Source organism: Neomonachus schauinslandi, chromosome 8 (genome assembly GCF_002201575.2).
Source record: "Neomonachus schauinslandi chromosome 8, ASM220157v2, whole genome shotgun sequence".
NCBI lineage: Eukaryota > Metazoa > Chordata > Mammalia > Carnivora > Phocidae > Neomonachus > Neomonachus schauinslandi.
Window position 1 is genome coordinate 112480268 of NC_058410.1, and position 16577 is coordinate 112496844.

At 46.3% G+C, this 16577-nt stretch overlaps 1 protein-coding gene across 1 annotated transcript in view; it reads right to left on the reverse strand.

Moving 5' to 3' along the window:
• Window positions 1-1657: 1657 nt before the first annotated feature.
• TBC1D22B (TBC1 domain family member 22B) overlaps window positions 1658-16577 on the reverse strand; it is a 71274-nt gene continuing 56354 nt past the window's right edge. The window contains exon 13 of the mRNA XM_021684614.2: window positions 1658-1876. Within this exon, the coding sequence (XP_021540289.1) occupies window positions 1748-1876 (129 nt within the window). The 3' untranslated portion in view covers window positions 1658-1747. The remainder of the gene's footprint in view (window positions 1877-16577) is intronic.

Consider the following 16577-nt stretch of genomic DNA (forward strand, 5'->3'; position numbering starts at 1 on the left):
AGTGTCTTTCTTTAATTAGTCCGGTTGAGGGGAGGGTCACAGCCCTCTCGCTCTGTGAAGGAGACTATTGAGGCACACTGAAGGGGAAGAGGAGGGGGTTAGGAAGAATGCCTGAGAAACAGCTCCAGATGAGAAATGGAACAGCGCGGTGGAGCTTCACCGGCAGAAACTCAAGGGCGTCACCCACCGGGGACACTGACCGGCTTCCCAGGAGAAGGGCAGCTCCTCGCCACCATCGCCCCCGCCCCTCCGCTATGGAACTCCCCAAATCCAACATGTCACCCATCTCATGAGCTGTGTGGGGTATGGTGGTGACAGTGGGGGACACTGGATACCTCTCTCTGAGAAGAGCGCCAAACCCCAGGGAGACACAGAAAACCCCTTTCCTTGGCACTGATGAGTCAGTCACAGCTTCTGGCTTCAATACGATGCTGACTTAAAGGGAAAAACAAAAGCTCTCCCCCAGCCTCCTGGGGAAAGGGAGGGGCTGAAAACATGCAGGAGGGCTTCTGCCTCTGGGGGGTGAGAGGTGGGGGGCTCTGTCTGCCCACCACGGGGAAGGAGTGGGGCAGATGCTCCACAAAGACCCCGGGCGGGGTGGGGAGGGGCGGGGAGGGAAGAGAGAAGACTCGGAGACACTGATGCTGGGACAGCTGCCACCAGTTGTCAAAGCAGGTCCATTTGCTCGGCGACACTCACTCTGGCAGACTCCCATCCTCCCCCTCACAGGAGGGCGCCCAGAAGCCAACCTGGAGATGCCAGACCCCCTGCCTGGCAACTTCATCTGAGCTAGTGACCGAGATTGCTTGCACACGTTGATGCACATTATAAATATAAAATCATATCTGCTACAAAGAGGACATATATTTGTACATCTTTACCCATATACATAATAACACAATTTACACATAATATCTTGGAGTGGGTCATCATAGGAAAAGGGCTTGGAGAGGTATAAAGCCCCTTCTCCCTCCCCTGCCCTGATCCTTCTCAAGGGACGCCTGTATACTTGGTCACCGGGGCCCTTCCCAGCTGGTGGTGACGGGGCTAGTCTGGACACATAAATTCAGACACATAACTAAATGCTGACGGGTGTGTATACCCACATACACACACAAACGCAGGCGCACATACAGACATCGGATGAGAAAAGGAAAAATAAAATTCCTAGCCCTTGGGTGTAGGCCTCTTCCCAGAGTTATAAGCATCAGTACCTCCTCCATCTGAGAACAACAGTCTCAAGCTGCTCCTCACTGGCTCAGACCAGGGCAGAAGGGGAAGGGCTAGGAACTGGGGGGAGGAAGGGCCAGGAGTCTTCTGAAAACATAAGGCGTTTTTTGACCTGTGATCAAATCAAACTATGTCACAAAAAGCAACGGCATCAGTTGGGGCCGGGAGGCGAGAGACAGTCAGTCCATGTAGGGACAATGTGAGTTGAGACCCTGAGCCTTCCCCTTCTTTTGTCCAGTTTCTTTGAAAGGGGCAGACAACCCTGTACCTCCTTTCCTGTCCTCTCCCAGAGCCGGGCCCATCCACATGTCATGGAATACTGATAGTGGTCCGAGAAACACATCCGGAGACATGGAGTGGTGGACAGGCACGCCAAAGAGTTAAGACCTGGGCGGCGGATGTGAGCTTTTTACAGCAGGAGTGGTTCCTGGCCGGAGTCCACGGCTCGCACAGTGGCCACAGTGATCAGATTGCCATCAGAGATGGGGACAGTCTGGGTCCCCCGGGGAGACAGCACCTATCGACGGTAGTGATTAGGGGCATCAGCAAACATGTACTTCAGTCTGTACGCCTCGGCAAGAAGCAGCCCGATCTCTTCGTTGCCCCAGTGTATCGTAGGTAGGTTTTGTAGCAGCATCAGGAGACCCTGGAATGCAAGAAAAGAAATTTTATCATCCCTGGACTACAGACCAAGGGACGAGCAGGGCCTGGAAGGGGGTCCCTTCGTCCTGGATCACACATCCCGTAGGGTCGGGCTCCCTCCTCCCAAGCAGCACTCAGCCCCCAGCTCCCAGTTCACTTTCAGGAAACCTTGAAAAGCCTCTGTTGATTCTCTCATATCCACTAACACCTGCCTCTTTTAAAAGTATTATAAACAGAAAATGACACCAACAAATAAAAACATTGAAAAAGAGAAAAATAATCACTCATCATCCAAATATACCTCTCTTTATTTCCAAGTTTTCCTTTTCAGTCTTTTCACATGCGTATTTCTTTAAATAGCTGTAATCATTATGATTTTTATATGCTTTTTAGTCATCCTCTTTTACTATAATTGTAGTGTTTTTCCATGCAGCCTTCAAAAATGACTATTCTCAGTGTTAGTATTCCATCATGTGGCTATACCCTAATTTACTCAACCATTTGCCTTTTGTTAGACACTTAATTTGCTTCAAGAAAAAGAAAACCTTTATTAAAAAAAAATCCCTTTCTTCATATTCATAAATGAATATCCTTTTTTATTTGCTGTATGTCTCCTAATGCCAGTGTTCACTTCTAATCACCGTATTTAGCCTCTGCCCTGTTCTCCAAAGACCATTCTCGACCTACCTGTCCAGCTTATTTCCTATGTTCCCAATGCACATGTCTCTCCAGCTAGGTCCATTTCAGCCAGATTTATTTGTGCCTCTGGGGTTTAATTTATGTTGTTCCTTTAACTTGGGAGACCTTCTCTTTTCTCCTCTACCTATCTCAGTCCTATTCAGTTCTCAAAACCCAGGTCCCTCAAACAGCTCCAGAGAGACAGTCTATATTAAAGAGGATATTAGAATAAAAAGAGAATGAGAGGTTGTCTCTGTAATTTAGTTCCCCATGCTGTTGCTGCTGCTTCGTGTTTTTATCTCTTCCTCTCCCCTCTTTTTTTAAGTCTACTTACTTATATTTATTTTTAAGTAATCTCTACCCCTGGGGGTGCCTGGGTGGCTCAGTCGGTTAAGTGTCTGCCTTCGACTCAGGTTGTGATCCCAGGGTCCTGGGATTGAGTCCCACATTGGGCCCCCTGCTCAGCAGGGAGCCTGCTTCTTCCTCTCCCTCTGTCCTCCACTCGTGCTTGCTCTCTCTCTCTAGTGCTCTTTCTCAAATAAATAAAAAATCTCTAATAAAAAAAAAGTAACCTCTACACCCAACATGGGGCTTGAACCCATAACCCTGAGATCAAGAGCCACACGCTCTACCGACCAAGCCAGCCAGGTGCCCCGTCTCTCTTCCTGAACTGGATATTCTTATTTTTCTGATTATAAAAATTATAATAGCAAGACAAAACCCAGGGACATAAGGAGACAGGCAGACTTTATTACATATAACTTCAATATGTCAAAAGGTGCCAAAAACCCGGTTAAAATCTAAGAAACTGACTATAAGAAAATATTTTGTAACACCTTCAAAAGACCAAATTCATAATCAAAATACTATCCATACTCTAATACTATCCATAATCAAAAAGGAGCACCTACTAATCAGTAAGAGATAAAGAAAACCACCAGAGAGAAAAACAGGTAATACGAATAGGTTATGTGCAGAAGGCCCATGGCCCACCCCCATGCTGGGAGGACTTTTAAAAAGCCTGCTTTGAGCTGGACACTCCAGCAGTGTTTTGTTGTTTTCAGTGGAAAGGTCTTGCAAAGCTGTTATGAGATTTCTTCCTCTAGAAACAGACACTTAGCTGTGCACACACAGCTGCCTGGGGCACATCACTGCTAAGGACGGCCAATAGGATTAAGATCCCAATTCTGGGACAGTGTAAGTTCCAGCTTCTGCCCTAGACCTCTCCTTCCCCACTTCGCAGAAAGTGCATATGGATGGAGGAGTGGACGCAGCCATCTCAGACCGTAAGATGAAAGCCATGTGTTGGAGACGGCAGAGCAAGACAGAAGAGAGCCGCGTCCCTGCCACTCTGGAGGCGGAATGTTAGCCCTGGACTGCTTACACTTAGACTAGGAATTAAACAACAAATAAACAACTATCTTGCTTTGAGCCACTGCTGTTCTAGGGTCTTGGTTACAGGAGACAAGTTTATGTCATCTTAACACACATAGGCTGTAACTATCAAAGTCAGAAATGCGCATGCGTCCCTGTCCTAAGGGAATATCCACAGTCCTGCGCAAAGGTTTTCGCCACATGCACCACGGCTTCAAATAGTGGGGAATCGTTAAGACAAACCGCGGTTATCCACATCATGAAATGCACGGAAGCACAGAGAACAAATGAAGTAGGACTACACGCACCGCGGTGGAAAGATAAGATATTTTTAGGAGTAAGAAAGAAAAGCATTGTAGAAAAAGACTTATAGTATGATCCCACTTAGGTAAATGAGAAAACACAATATATTTGTATATGTATATGCACATATGTATATAAAAAATTAAGAAGTTGAGGAGGTAAACTGTTAACAGTAGTTACCTTCGGGGATGAGAGATTTTCACTTTTCTCCCATTATACTTCTGTATCATTTGAGCTCCGTGTTTTCAATTTTTACAATAAAGTGTTTTTTTTTTTTTTTTTTTAAGATTTTACTTATTTATTTGACAGAGAGAGACACAGCGAGAGCAGGAACACAAGCAGGAGGAGTGGGAGAGGGAGAAGCAGCCTTCCCGCGGAGCAGGGAGCCCAATGCGGGGCTCGATCCCAGGACCGTGGGATCATGACCTGAGCTGAAGGGAGACGCTTAACGACTGAGCCACCCAGGCACCTCAGTGGCTTTTTATTTTTTATTTTTTTTAAGACTTATTCATTCATTCCAGATAGAGAATGAGGACATGGGGGGGGGGCAGAGGGAGAGAATCCCAAGCAGACTCCCTGATGAGTGCAGAGACAAGGGGAAGGGACACTATCTTAGGACCCTGAGATCATGAGCCAAAACCAAGAGCTGGATGCTCAACCAACTGGGCCACCCAGGTGCCCCAACAATAAAGATTTTATATATTACTTGTGTGGTGGAACTTTTTCTCCATAGTAATACACATTCTGTGGTAGTTTTGTTTAGTAAAAAGTAAAAAAGCAGAAAATAAATTACCTATAACTTCATAATCAAGAAGTCACTTTTAAACATTTTTCGCATATTTCCTTCCACTCCCTTTTCTGCACATTTTCCATAGTTGAAACGATTTCTCTATATAATTTTGAATCTATTTAGCATTTATCATAAGCATTTCCTCTAATAATAAAAACTCCTCATAGATACTTCCACGGCCAAACAATTTCTCATGATACAGACGTACCATAATTTACTTTCCATCTTCCTGTTTTGAGTAATTATTTGTTTTTTCATTATAATGAAATTATAATGAACAGCCTTGTGCATAGAGCCGTATTTTTTTTTTAAGTTTTTTTTTTTTTAATTTATTTGACAGAGAGAGACACAGCGAGAGAGGGAACACAAGCAGGGGGACTGTGAAAGGGAGAAGCAGGCTTCCTGCAGAGCAGAGAGCCCGATGCGGGGCTCGATCCCAGGACCCTGAGATCATGACCTGAGCTGAAGGCAGACGCTTAACGACTGAGCCACCCAGGCGCCCCTGCATAGAGCCATATTTTAGATGACCTCCTTGGGCTGAATTCCTAGGAATGAAATTACCGTGTCAAAGAACATGAACATTTTAAAGGTCCGTAACACTCATTCAGAAAATGCATTCCAGAAAAATGCTCATTTCCCTAGATCTCCACCAGCACTGAATACTCTTATCAGACAAATTTTGTTAATTGTAAACCTTTCCCCTGAGATCTCCAGGCCTGAGAACAGAACTCAAAAGCCTTAAGTCAAAATGGTGGTGAACTCCCAGGAAGAACACAATGAGAATCACGCTGTATGCTTTTCCCAAACCTGTAGGTAACCACCCCTTACCATCCCATCGTTGTCACTGAAATTCATTCAACCAGACCCATTACTCAACCAGTTACTGATACTCACTCAACCCACCCAGATGCTAACTTTGCTTTTGAAAGCCCCATTAGCTGATCTAAACATCTCTGGAGCGCTCTTTTCTCATGGTTAACAATTTTCCATGGGTTTCTTGGCCTCTGTTCTATGTATACCTTGTTTTTTTGTTTTTGTTTTTAATCTCAACTTAAAAAAAAATGTTGCCCTTGGAATACAATACCCTCCCCCATGAACTCCTGGCCTCTGGCCCCTCTGATTCTTCCCTCCTGCTTCCTATCCCTTCCCTCCAAGTGTCTCCATCCCCACTGGAACTGGAAATGGTACCCCATCTTTTTGCCAGCATCCTCCCCAGGGAGTCAACTTTTATTCTAATTCTGGCAGACTCTCTACGACAGAGGTCCTCACTTTTTCTGTACCTCAGACTCTTTGGCTACCTGGAGAAGCCTACGGATCCCTTCTCAGAATGATGGTTTTAAATACATAAAATACATACTGTCACAAAGAAGACCAGCTAAATTGAAACAGTCATCAAAATATTTGTAAACAAATTTATGATACCACCATAGATGTCCTTTATTAATATATTCTAGAACACCATCTAATGGCAGATTAAAGAACTACCATTATTTCAAAGTAGTAATGAATACAAACACCGTTTTGAGACATCTGTAACAACTTCATAGGATATGAAAACTTTAGTAATAAGTGACAAAGGAAGGTACTGCAAATATTACTGTGCTTTCTTGGCTACATCACTATTGTAGGAATTGCTAAGTTTGAGTTTGGGGTTATTGAAAATAAAACTGAAATTATGTTTCCATTCATTTCTAGGGATCCCCTGACTTATAAATGTAAGCCCTAAGTTAAAGTCCCTTGCTCCTATAGCTTGCCCTTCTCTTGATTCACACCACAGCCAACAAGAATTCTTATACTTCCGGGGCACCTGGGTGACTCAGTCAGTTGGGGGTCTGCTTCGGCTCAGGTCATGATCCCAGGGTCCTGTGATCAAGCCCGGCATGGGGCTGTTTGCTCAGCGGGGAGCCTGATTCTCCCTCTCCTGCTCCCCCTGCTTGTGCTTGCTCGCTCTGTCAAATAAATAAATTAAAAAAAATTTTTTTATACTTCCCTTTGGAGGGAAGTTTAACACCCAAGTATCCATATTAAAACTAATATTACATTTTTAATTACTTCATTCATTGGAAAACATTTTTCTTTTTTTTTTTTTTTTTTTTTGGTACAAATTGCTTTTGTCATTATAGAATTTCAGTCCCATTTTCAATCAACTTGCTGGGTGAGGTCAAATTGCTACCCTATTTCCTGAGGACATACTTCATTGACTCAGAACAACCCCTGCCTTCCACGGAGTTTCCATGGGAGCTGAAGGAATGGTACATGCTTAGCCTCATCCAGAACATAAGCAAGAAAATTCTCTGGGAACTTGGGAGTCTCAGTGAAACCCTTGGGTTTCAAGTGTTGGTCCTACCTGTCCAACCAGGCTGTAAAAGCTGAATCAACTGTAGGAACTCTCAGAAATACCTGGGCCCAAGCCTCATCCCTGGAGTTTTGGATTCTAAAAACCTGGGTGGGACCTGGCAACCACACTTCTACAAAAATTCCAGTAGGCAACCAGGTGTGGGGTTACCACTAGAGGGATTAAAAAGCTCTTCAAGGAATAAAAGCATTATTTGGGATGCAGGCCTAATAGTGAGATCCCAAGGAAGGAAATCCCTAGATGTTATGGAGACAGTGGCCTTTCATTAAATAAATTAAGGTAAATCTATAAAATAAAATACCCTTTTTAAAAAAGATTTATTTTATTTTTTTAAAGATTTTATTTATTTATTTGAGAGAGAGAGAGAGCACAAGCAGGGGGAGCAACAGGCTAAGGGAAAGGGAGAAGCAGGCTCCCCCCTGAGCAGAGAAACCAACATGAGGCTCAATTCCAGGACCTTGAGATCATGACCCGAGCCGAAGGCAGAGGCTCAACTGACTGAGCCACCCAGGCAACCCAAGATTTATTTATTTTAGAGACAGGGAGAGAGAGCACGGTAGGGAAGGGTGGAGGAAGAGAGAGAGAACCTCAAACAGACTCCATGCTGAGTGCGGAGACTGGTGTGGGGCTTGATCTCATGTCCCTGAGATCATGACCTGAGCTGAAATCAAGAGTCAGAAGATGCCCAACCAACTTGGCCACCCAGGTGCCCCTATAAAATAAAATATCCTGTAGCCAATTCATTATTTTAATGTTTTCACAATTTTTGTACAAGCATGTACTCATGCAACGTGTAAAAAGTACAAAAATGGGGGAAACACAGATTTACAGTTTTTGACATGATAGAACATCTACCATATTTTGTAAAGTCATAAAAAGAGGTCATAAAACAGAGCATATAAAATAGTTGCATTAATGGTTATACATACAGAGCACGTATTTATTTATGTAGATTTGCATGGCGAAATGTCTGGAAGGAACTCTATCACCTGTGTGTGGTAAGATTTCAGGTACTTGATTTTCTTTTTGCTTATTGATGTTTCTAAATTTTCTATAATGAATGCATATGTTTGCACAATTGATAACAAAGGAGTGATCTCTCTAGAAGACTCTCCTCTTCTTTGCTGGGATAGCATCTACCTATAATTGCCAGGTTCTCTAACCTTGCTAGAAACCTCCTGGAAGCCTTGAAATAATTCTAACCCTGGCCAAGGTAACATCCCTGTGTGCCCCCAGGCCGTGAGGTGTAGCGTGAGGAAGCACTCTGCCACCTAGTGGCTATTTCTAGGAACTGCATCCTTTATCATACTGCCGCAACAATGGGAAACCCTGCCTAATGCATTGATAAACTTGGGATAGTAGCAAAGAAGTAAAAACCAAATGGCTGTGGGAAGAAAGCGTTAATAAAAAATCAGGTGCTTTTATATAGGGATAGAGAAGAGATACCGTTGGGGCAGGGAATAACTGAAGATTTGTTACAAAGCCAGCTCATGGGAGCACTAGGCATGACATGCAGTTGGATGAAACACTATAGCGATGACAAGACAGCTCATGGGGCAAGCAGCAGAGAGCAGCTCCAAATTAATGAGAAAGGAGCAAAGAAAAGCTGGAAATGGCTAAAATCACAGGAAACAGCCTGACATAGGTACTGGCTGAGAATCCATAGATCCTAAAGGAAAAGGAATATGGCAGAAAAGGAACTGGAGGCATGGGGGTGGGAGAGACAACAATTAGGTAAGGGGTCCAAAGGAGAAGGGATAGAGGTTATAACTAAAGAAACTCTGTAAGGAAAAGGTACAGGGGAAACCCATTAGAGAATATTCAATAGATGGAGGAACTGAAGAGGGAGAACATCAAGGATAATAATCATTACAGTGATAGCTATCATTTATTGAGCACTTACTACATACCAGATAGGGCTCTAAGTGCTTTACATATGCTCTCTATTAACTCATTTAATCTTCACATCAACTCTATGAGATGCATAATATTCCCTCCATTTTACAGATGAGGAAATCGAGGCACAGAGATTAAGGAATTTGCCCCAGGGCCATAGGGCAGTGCTGGGCTGGAATGTGGACCCAGGCACTCTGGCTCATAACCACTGTAAAACATACTGCTTGCCCTGGAGCAAGAAGACAAGTGGGGCAGAACGCAATAGGAACAAAAAGAAAGGAAGTCACAGCAGAGGCCGTTTGAAGGAAAAGTGAAGAGTTGCTTGATTTTACTCAGTGATGAGAACCAAGCACAACCAAAGATAGGACGTGTAATGATTAACAGCAAAAGAACTTAAAGACCACATAAAATATACATCACTAACTAAGATACTGTGTGTAGAATCACTTAGCAATATTGGAACAACTTTGCAAATGTAAAGTGTATTCAGGCATGTAAAAATATTTTCTTAGTCAAATAAGTAGTACTTTAAAACAAATCCCAGTTTTGACAATCAATGAGGTAGCAAAACAATTCCCCTGGTTACAATATAAACTTTCCAAAACATGTCCCTGAATGTAAACTTTTTGAGAATCGAACTTATTCCTCGGTTTTCTCCCCAAGTGCATTTAGCAAGTTTCCCATCAGAGAAGTCCTGGCTAAGTCCCCCTTAATGGCTTGTTTTACGCCTGGGGACCGTGCCCTGTCTCACGCCAGCTTGCTTAGGGTGAAAGATCTTCAGTTCCCAGTGTTCCCTCTGAACCTTTCTTCTGGGCAGGATTCAAGCCGACAATTCATGGGATGTCTGTTAAAGATGGAGCCTGCGCTGGACAATGTTCCGAAAGCCTACATTTGAGTTCCTGCAGAAGTGGTGGGTGGATGCCATCGGGTTCAAGGGATTTACTTATGGTTAATTATTTAGGCCTGGGACACCTCGTAGGCTTAGTTAGCACTGCTGCACTGAACAACTCTGCCCTGCCTCCCACAAAGATACTTTCAGAATAGGAGTGTCTCCAAGGTTTTCTTCCACAGGATGAAAGCAGAAGATTCTCAGATCAGCCGCCACTTTGCTTTGCTGGCCCCACTGACTCCCTTACAGGTTCCCTTTTTATGTAAAGGAATTCTGATTATTAGCCCTTGCAGTCCCCCTGGCACGGTGCTTCTCGAAATCAGTTCGGAGCCATCTGAGGCCTTGTTGGCACCTGCCTGACATCTTGCAGGGTCCCATGCTCTTCTGGCCTCTCAGAGATGCTGCTTTTCCTGAGATGCCTTTTTAGACTATGGGGCGAGTGAACAGGCATTTATTTACTCAGGTGCCTGCCCTCTCGGGCACACACACTTTTCCTAGATACACTACTTACAGTGGAATAGTTTTCAGGCTTCCTGTGGGTTACTTTACTCAGTACAAATTTTTTTTCTTCCTTCCTTCCTTCCTTCCTCCCTCCCTTTTTCTTTCTCTTTCTTTCCTCCTCCCTCCCTTCTTTCTTTCTAATATAAATTAAGGGTTTATTACAAAATACAAAATGTTGGTTTCTCATTGTCAGGGATTCAAGAATCCGAGGCCATGAGCCCACCCTGGGAGGGGCTGGGGGCCAGAAGCCAGGCTCAGGAGCAGGCCAGAAGTCACTGGTGTACAAACCCCAGCAGATGGGTGCTCTCCAGGGTCGCTGCCACCTAGTTCTTATCTTACTGCCTGTACGCTGCGTGCTCCAAGGCATGGATCCCCAGTGTCATGTGCATGCCCCTCCTGAAATGCTGGGGTAGGGATCACAAAAGCCAGACCTTGACGGACAGGCCAATACGGGTAGCCGTGCTGCGGTGCGGGAGGGAGGGTATGAAGGCCACAGCCACCATGTTCTCAGGGTGGCTCACCTGATTCCGGGCTCACTCTACTACATTCCATTCTTCTAGGGGCTGTGGCAGCTCTGGGACATTGATGAAGCAAATCCGGTCAAAGACCCCATGTGCACACCCCTGCTGCTGGGAACCCGCTTGTCTTCTTTGTCCACAATCACCAGGTGTTCCCAGAGTGCTCACAGACGAGGAGGGGACCAGTCTCCAGTTCTCCAAGAAGCTGCCTCACCCCCTGCTGCCGGCCCGCACAAGCGTTCTGCACATACTTTTCCCCCCAAGTACCCGCAATTCAGCATAACTCATGTTCTTCCAAATGCACACTGAATTTTTGATTTTTGGAGGTGTTGCCCTTCTCCCCTGCAGCAGCCCCTTGTTTTGGTGTCACGATGTGGTGGTGTGCTGCCCCACACAGGGCCTGCCACACGTTCCCTCACTCACAGAACTCACTCGACCATCTCCTGTCCTTCTGGGTTTGACAGGTTACCCTGCTCTGGGAAGCCTCTCCTCAAGTCTGCCGCCCACGACCTGCCTGTCCTCTGCCACCGGGTGACCAAATTCTGAGGCTCTCCAGGCTCATGTAACATTCCAGGTTCAGCCTTGGCCAAGGGGCAGGAAAGTCTACTCTCACTGCTACGCTTCTGTCATTGAACAGTGCAGCATGCAGCCCTCGACTCCCCAGCTGACTCTGCTGGCCTTCTGGGGTGGGACCGAGGCGTCCGTCCTCATCCCGTCTCCACAAAGAGCTGGCAGCGCAACTGAATGCCCAGACATTCCCGGGCCAGGCTTTAGGGCTGGGGCTGTGGATACGACAAGGAAAGGGGGCCCAAGTCTCCCCGTGATCTCGGGTCAAGCGCAGTCTCCTCACAGGCTTCTCCAGAATCGGGTCTTGCAGCCCTATCCTCTCCCCTGTGACACTCCAGCCCCATTGCCTTCTCTCTGCCTCTTCCCTCCTCCAACACCTCAACCTCCGACCTCTGCAGGGCCTTTGCTCTGGCTGCTCCTTTGCCAGGAAAACTCTTCCACGGCAGATCTCTGCGTGGCTGGCCGCAGCTGCAACAGCATCTTGCTACCTCACCCCCAGGGAGACGGCACCCAGCAAAGTGCGGGCCAGTGCTAGGAAGGGCTGAGCAAGATGGCGGCCCTCCCAGCTCCCACCTGCTCACCTGGGGCCCCCGGACGGTCCCCTTTGCTCACCTCCTCCTTTGAAGGCCTGCGGTGGCAACAAGAGACCTCCACGGGCCTCCGTGGGCAGACAGAGCTCTCTCTAGGCTCACAGCTGGGGGGGAGAAGCACCCAGTCCCCCCGTCGGCAGGGCATGGCTGCACGGGGAGATCTGCCAGCTATGATGAGGGTGCTCACATCCACGGCAGACCTCACTCCCTCCAGCCACCACTGAACGGTGTGCCACCGTCACCACTCACGCCCCTGACACCCGGTGTCACACAGCCTCTTCTGCAGGCCACCGCCCTCACAGCGGCAGCCGTAAATCCTATGGTCACCCTTTTCCCTTCAAGCACCCAGGAGGCAAATAACATCAAGATCCTCAATTAATACCAAGATTCCTATGTGAGAAAGGAAGCATGTATCCATTTCGTTTGGGGTAATTTTTACATGGTCAACTGTCTATTTAGATTTTTTTTTTTTTTAAGATTTTATTTATTTGCGAGAGAGAGAATGAGAGACAGAGAGCATGAGAGGGAGGAGGGTCAGAGGGAGAAGCAGACTCCCTGCTGAGCAGGGAGCCCGATGTGGGACTCGATCCCGGGACTCCAGAATCATGACCTGAGCCGAAGGCAGTCGCTCAACCAACTGAGCCACCCAGGCGCCCTCAACTGTCTATTTAGTAGGCAGATTTTAGTGTTTGTGTGTTTTCCTCCATCATTTACTTTCCTCTCAACCTTTCAATGGTGGAATGGTGGCCTCCCAGCAAACTGAACCACGTGCCCTTCTCCTATCAAGCACTCTGCTGTTTTGTTTTGTTTTTTTTTTTACTTTTTCAGTGAGGCATAACTTGCATACAGTAACTACACAAATCTCAAGTGTACAGCTGGATGATTTTTACGTATGTTGCCACCACCCAGATCAAGATAAAGGACACTTCCTGGGCCCCAGAAGATTCATGTTCCTCCCCAGTCAATACTCCCTCCACAACCAGTGACCGGATATAAACCATGAAAAAGTCTGCCTCTTCTTGAACTTCACATACATGCTTTCCCACCATCTTATTACCAAAGTTATCATGATACCTCTGAATATTTTTGAGTGGCAAGATACTGGTTTAACCGGGGCTCTTTGGAGAATGGTTGATTCCAAGGTGGGGCAAAGAAAATACAAGCTGGGAACATGTCATGGCACCAGAAACTAAGGAACTGCTTTAAAAATGATGGGATCATGGCACCTGGAGGGCTTAGTCGGTTGTGTCGGACTCTTGATTTCAGCTCAGGTCGTGATCTCAGGGTCCTGAGATCAAGCCCTGCGTCAGGCTCTGTGCTCAGCATGAAGTCTGTTTGAGATTCTCTCTCTCCCTCTACCCCTCCCCCTGCTTACGTGCACTCTCTCTAAAATAAATAAAATCTTTTTAAAAGATTTTATTTATTTATTTGACAGAGAGAGAAAGCGAGAGCACAAGCAGGGGGAGTGGCAGGCAGAGGGAGAGGGAGAAGCAGGCTCCCTGTTGAGCAGAGAGCCCAACATGGGGCTTGATCCTAGGACGCTGGGATCATGACCCGAGCCAAATGCGGACACTTAACTGAGCCACCCAGGCACCCCTAAAATAAATAAAATCTTTAAAAAAATGATGGGGTCAAGAAGACAACTTTAAGGAGCACCCAAGGGCCAAAGCTGGGACAATCTGAATAGCAAAATAATGACAGTGTCAGATAACCCATGAAATAAAATAAACACCCATGAATCTATACTGATATAAATAAATACTTGAATAAATAAAAGGGAGAGCAGGGACTGCTCTCCCTTAGAGTAGAATGGCAATTAATAAATGCAGAAGAAGTGGTAAAAATAGAAAATCGCCATTAGGCAAACATCACAGTAATGACTGTTACAGGCAAGAACCATTAATGGATGTTAAGATTAGTGGGTGAAAGAATGATGAGAAACAATGGAATTATATAGTATCAAAGTGTTAATAGGTACCAGAAGGTACCTATTAATTACCAAAGGAGAAATAGTAACTTTACAGTGGGGAAGCCTGGTAGACCCACATAAGGCAAGTGATCGAAAGCATTGGGAATGAGACATGCTTACCTTGTACCTCCTGACAGGATATCCTGAGGACGTATCACCTCTGTGGTTTCTTCCCCAAAAGGCATGACCCTCAATTTCATAAGAAAACATAGGACAACCCCAAAGTAAAGGACATTCTATAAAATAACTAATTAGTACTCTTCAAAAGTTTTGAAAATTTTCTTTGTCAAGGAAGACAAAGACTGAGGAATTGTCCCAAATGAGGATCCTGAATTGGACCTTGGTCCAGAAAAAGAACATTAATGGGAAAACTGGTAAAATTTAAATAAGGCCTGTAGATTAGTAATATTTTATCAACTTGAAGTTCCTGGTTGGTTAATTATAGTATGGCATATAAGATGTAAACATTAAGTGCATATGGGTGGGCTATTTGGGAACTCGACTATTTTTGCAACATTTTATAAGCACAAAATTAGTTCAAAATAAAAGAGAGAGAACACGGGGCACCTGGGTGGCTCAGTTGGTTAAGCGACTGCCTTTGGCTCAGGTCATGATCCTAGAATCCTAGGATCAAGTCCCACATCGGGCTCCTGGCTCAGTAGGGAGCCTGCTTCTCCCTCTGACCCTCTCCCCTCTCATGCTGCTTCTCTCTCTGATAAATAAATGAGAGAGAGAGAACACTTTTTTCAAAACCTGGTTTGAGTGGGGTCCCTCCTCCCCAGCCCCTCCTGAGGCTGACATTCAGCCCCTAGAGTGCTGGTGGCTCTGAAGTCTGGCATCTCTCTCGGAGCCTGGGTGGGCTCCAGGACTTTGCAGACAGAAGCCCACACCCTCTGCCCCAGCAACTTGCACCCATGCCCAGAACTCCCTGTTGCCTTCAGGCCTGGTGGTCATTCGGGCCCTATATTTCCACAGAGACAAGAGTGGGTGGTTCTGAGCCCCAGGGAGGGAGGGCATGAAAAGGAATGAGGAGGTCACAGGTACTTCAGGCAGTAGAAGGAGAAAAACCCAGGAGCCAGAATAGTAGATCAAAAGGAGGACCCTGGAGCACTTGTTTCTCAGTCTTAAAACAACCAATTTTTTGTTAAACATTTACTTTGTGAGAAGAAAGTCTGCAAGGGATTGTCAGTGAAAGGTGAGGAGCGGTGGAGGGCAGAGGAAGCCCTGAGAGGTGGAGGGAGAGGAGGGGAAGGGGAAAGGGGAGGGGGAAGGGGGAGGCTTGGGAACGGTGGCAGACCCTTGCCTGGGATCCTTGAGTAGCTACTGTATGAATTCGGCTCAAGTGCCCCAGGAGGTGCCCGGCCAGGCTCCAAGGTAGAGGCAGCAGAGCGCAACGCATGTGTGTGATAAGGATTCTGGCTATCTACCACTTACTCCCTAGGTGACCAGAAGAGGGAGAGGGAGATTCTCAAGCAGACTCCTCGGTGAGCGCAGAGCCCGACGCGGGGCTCGATAACCCAGGACCCTGGCATCATGACCTGTGCTGAAACCAAGAGTCAGACGCCCAACTGACTGAGCCACCCAGGTGCGCCAAGTCATCGCAGTTTTTAGCCCTAAAACTTCTCTCATCCAGGCTGGGCCAGTCTGGCTTCCTGGGATCCCGGTATTCATTTCGAGAGGTCCCGTGGCAGTGACTTCGTTACAAGTGGCCCGTTAGCAGTCAGCCTTCGTCCGCCGCAGAGCTCACAGGCAGCCTCACACAATCTCGCACGATGCCCCTGCACCCTGCTCCTCCAACCTGCGCCATGCTTCTGTCCCCTAAGGGACACTGCCTGCCTATCTTAACACCACCAGGCACATGTTTTCTTTTCTTAGCCATGCAATTAGGGAACTGTGGGGCTAGGAGGCACTCTGCAGATCATCGAGTGTAACTGCCCATTCTGTTTTGTCTAAAAGGAAGAGGTGACACCCCTCCGGTAGGCCACCTGAGGTGTTAATACCTACGCAGCAGGCACAAATCCACACTGTCCTTCCGTGGGTTATGGCACAAAGACCTCAAATCAGTCAGATAATCAAATGTGCAACCCAGTGAAGAAGAACATCTCTGTGTCTAACATAGGTTTAAAGGCATCGACTATTATGGTCCTGTGCTCTGCCAATATTGTGAACCGCTAAGAGCCATTCCAGGAATCACCTCCACCTCTGTGAGCTAATCTGGGAAGCACTTTTATCACATATGACAAGGCCCTCTGAGCCTGGCTCATGAGAACTAAG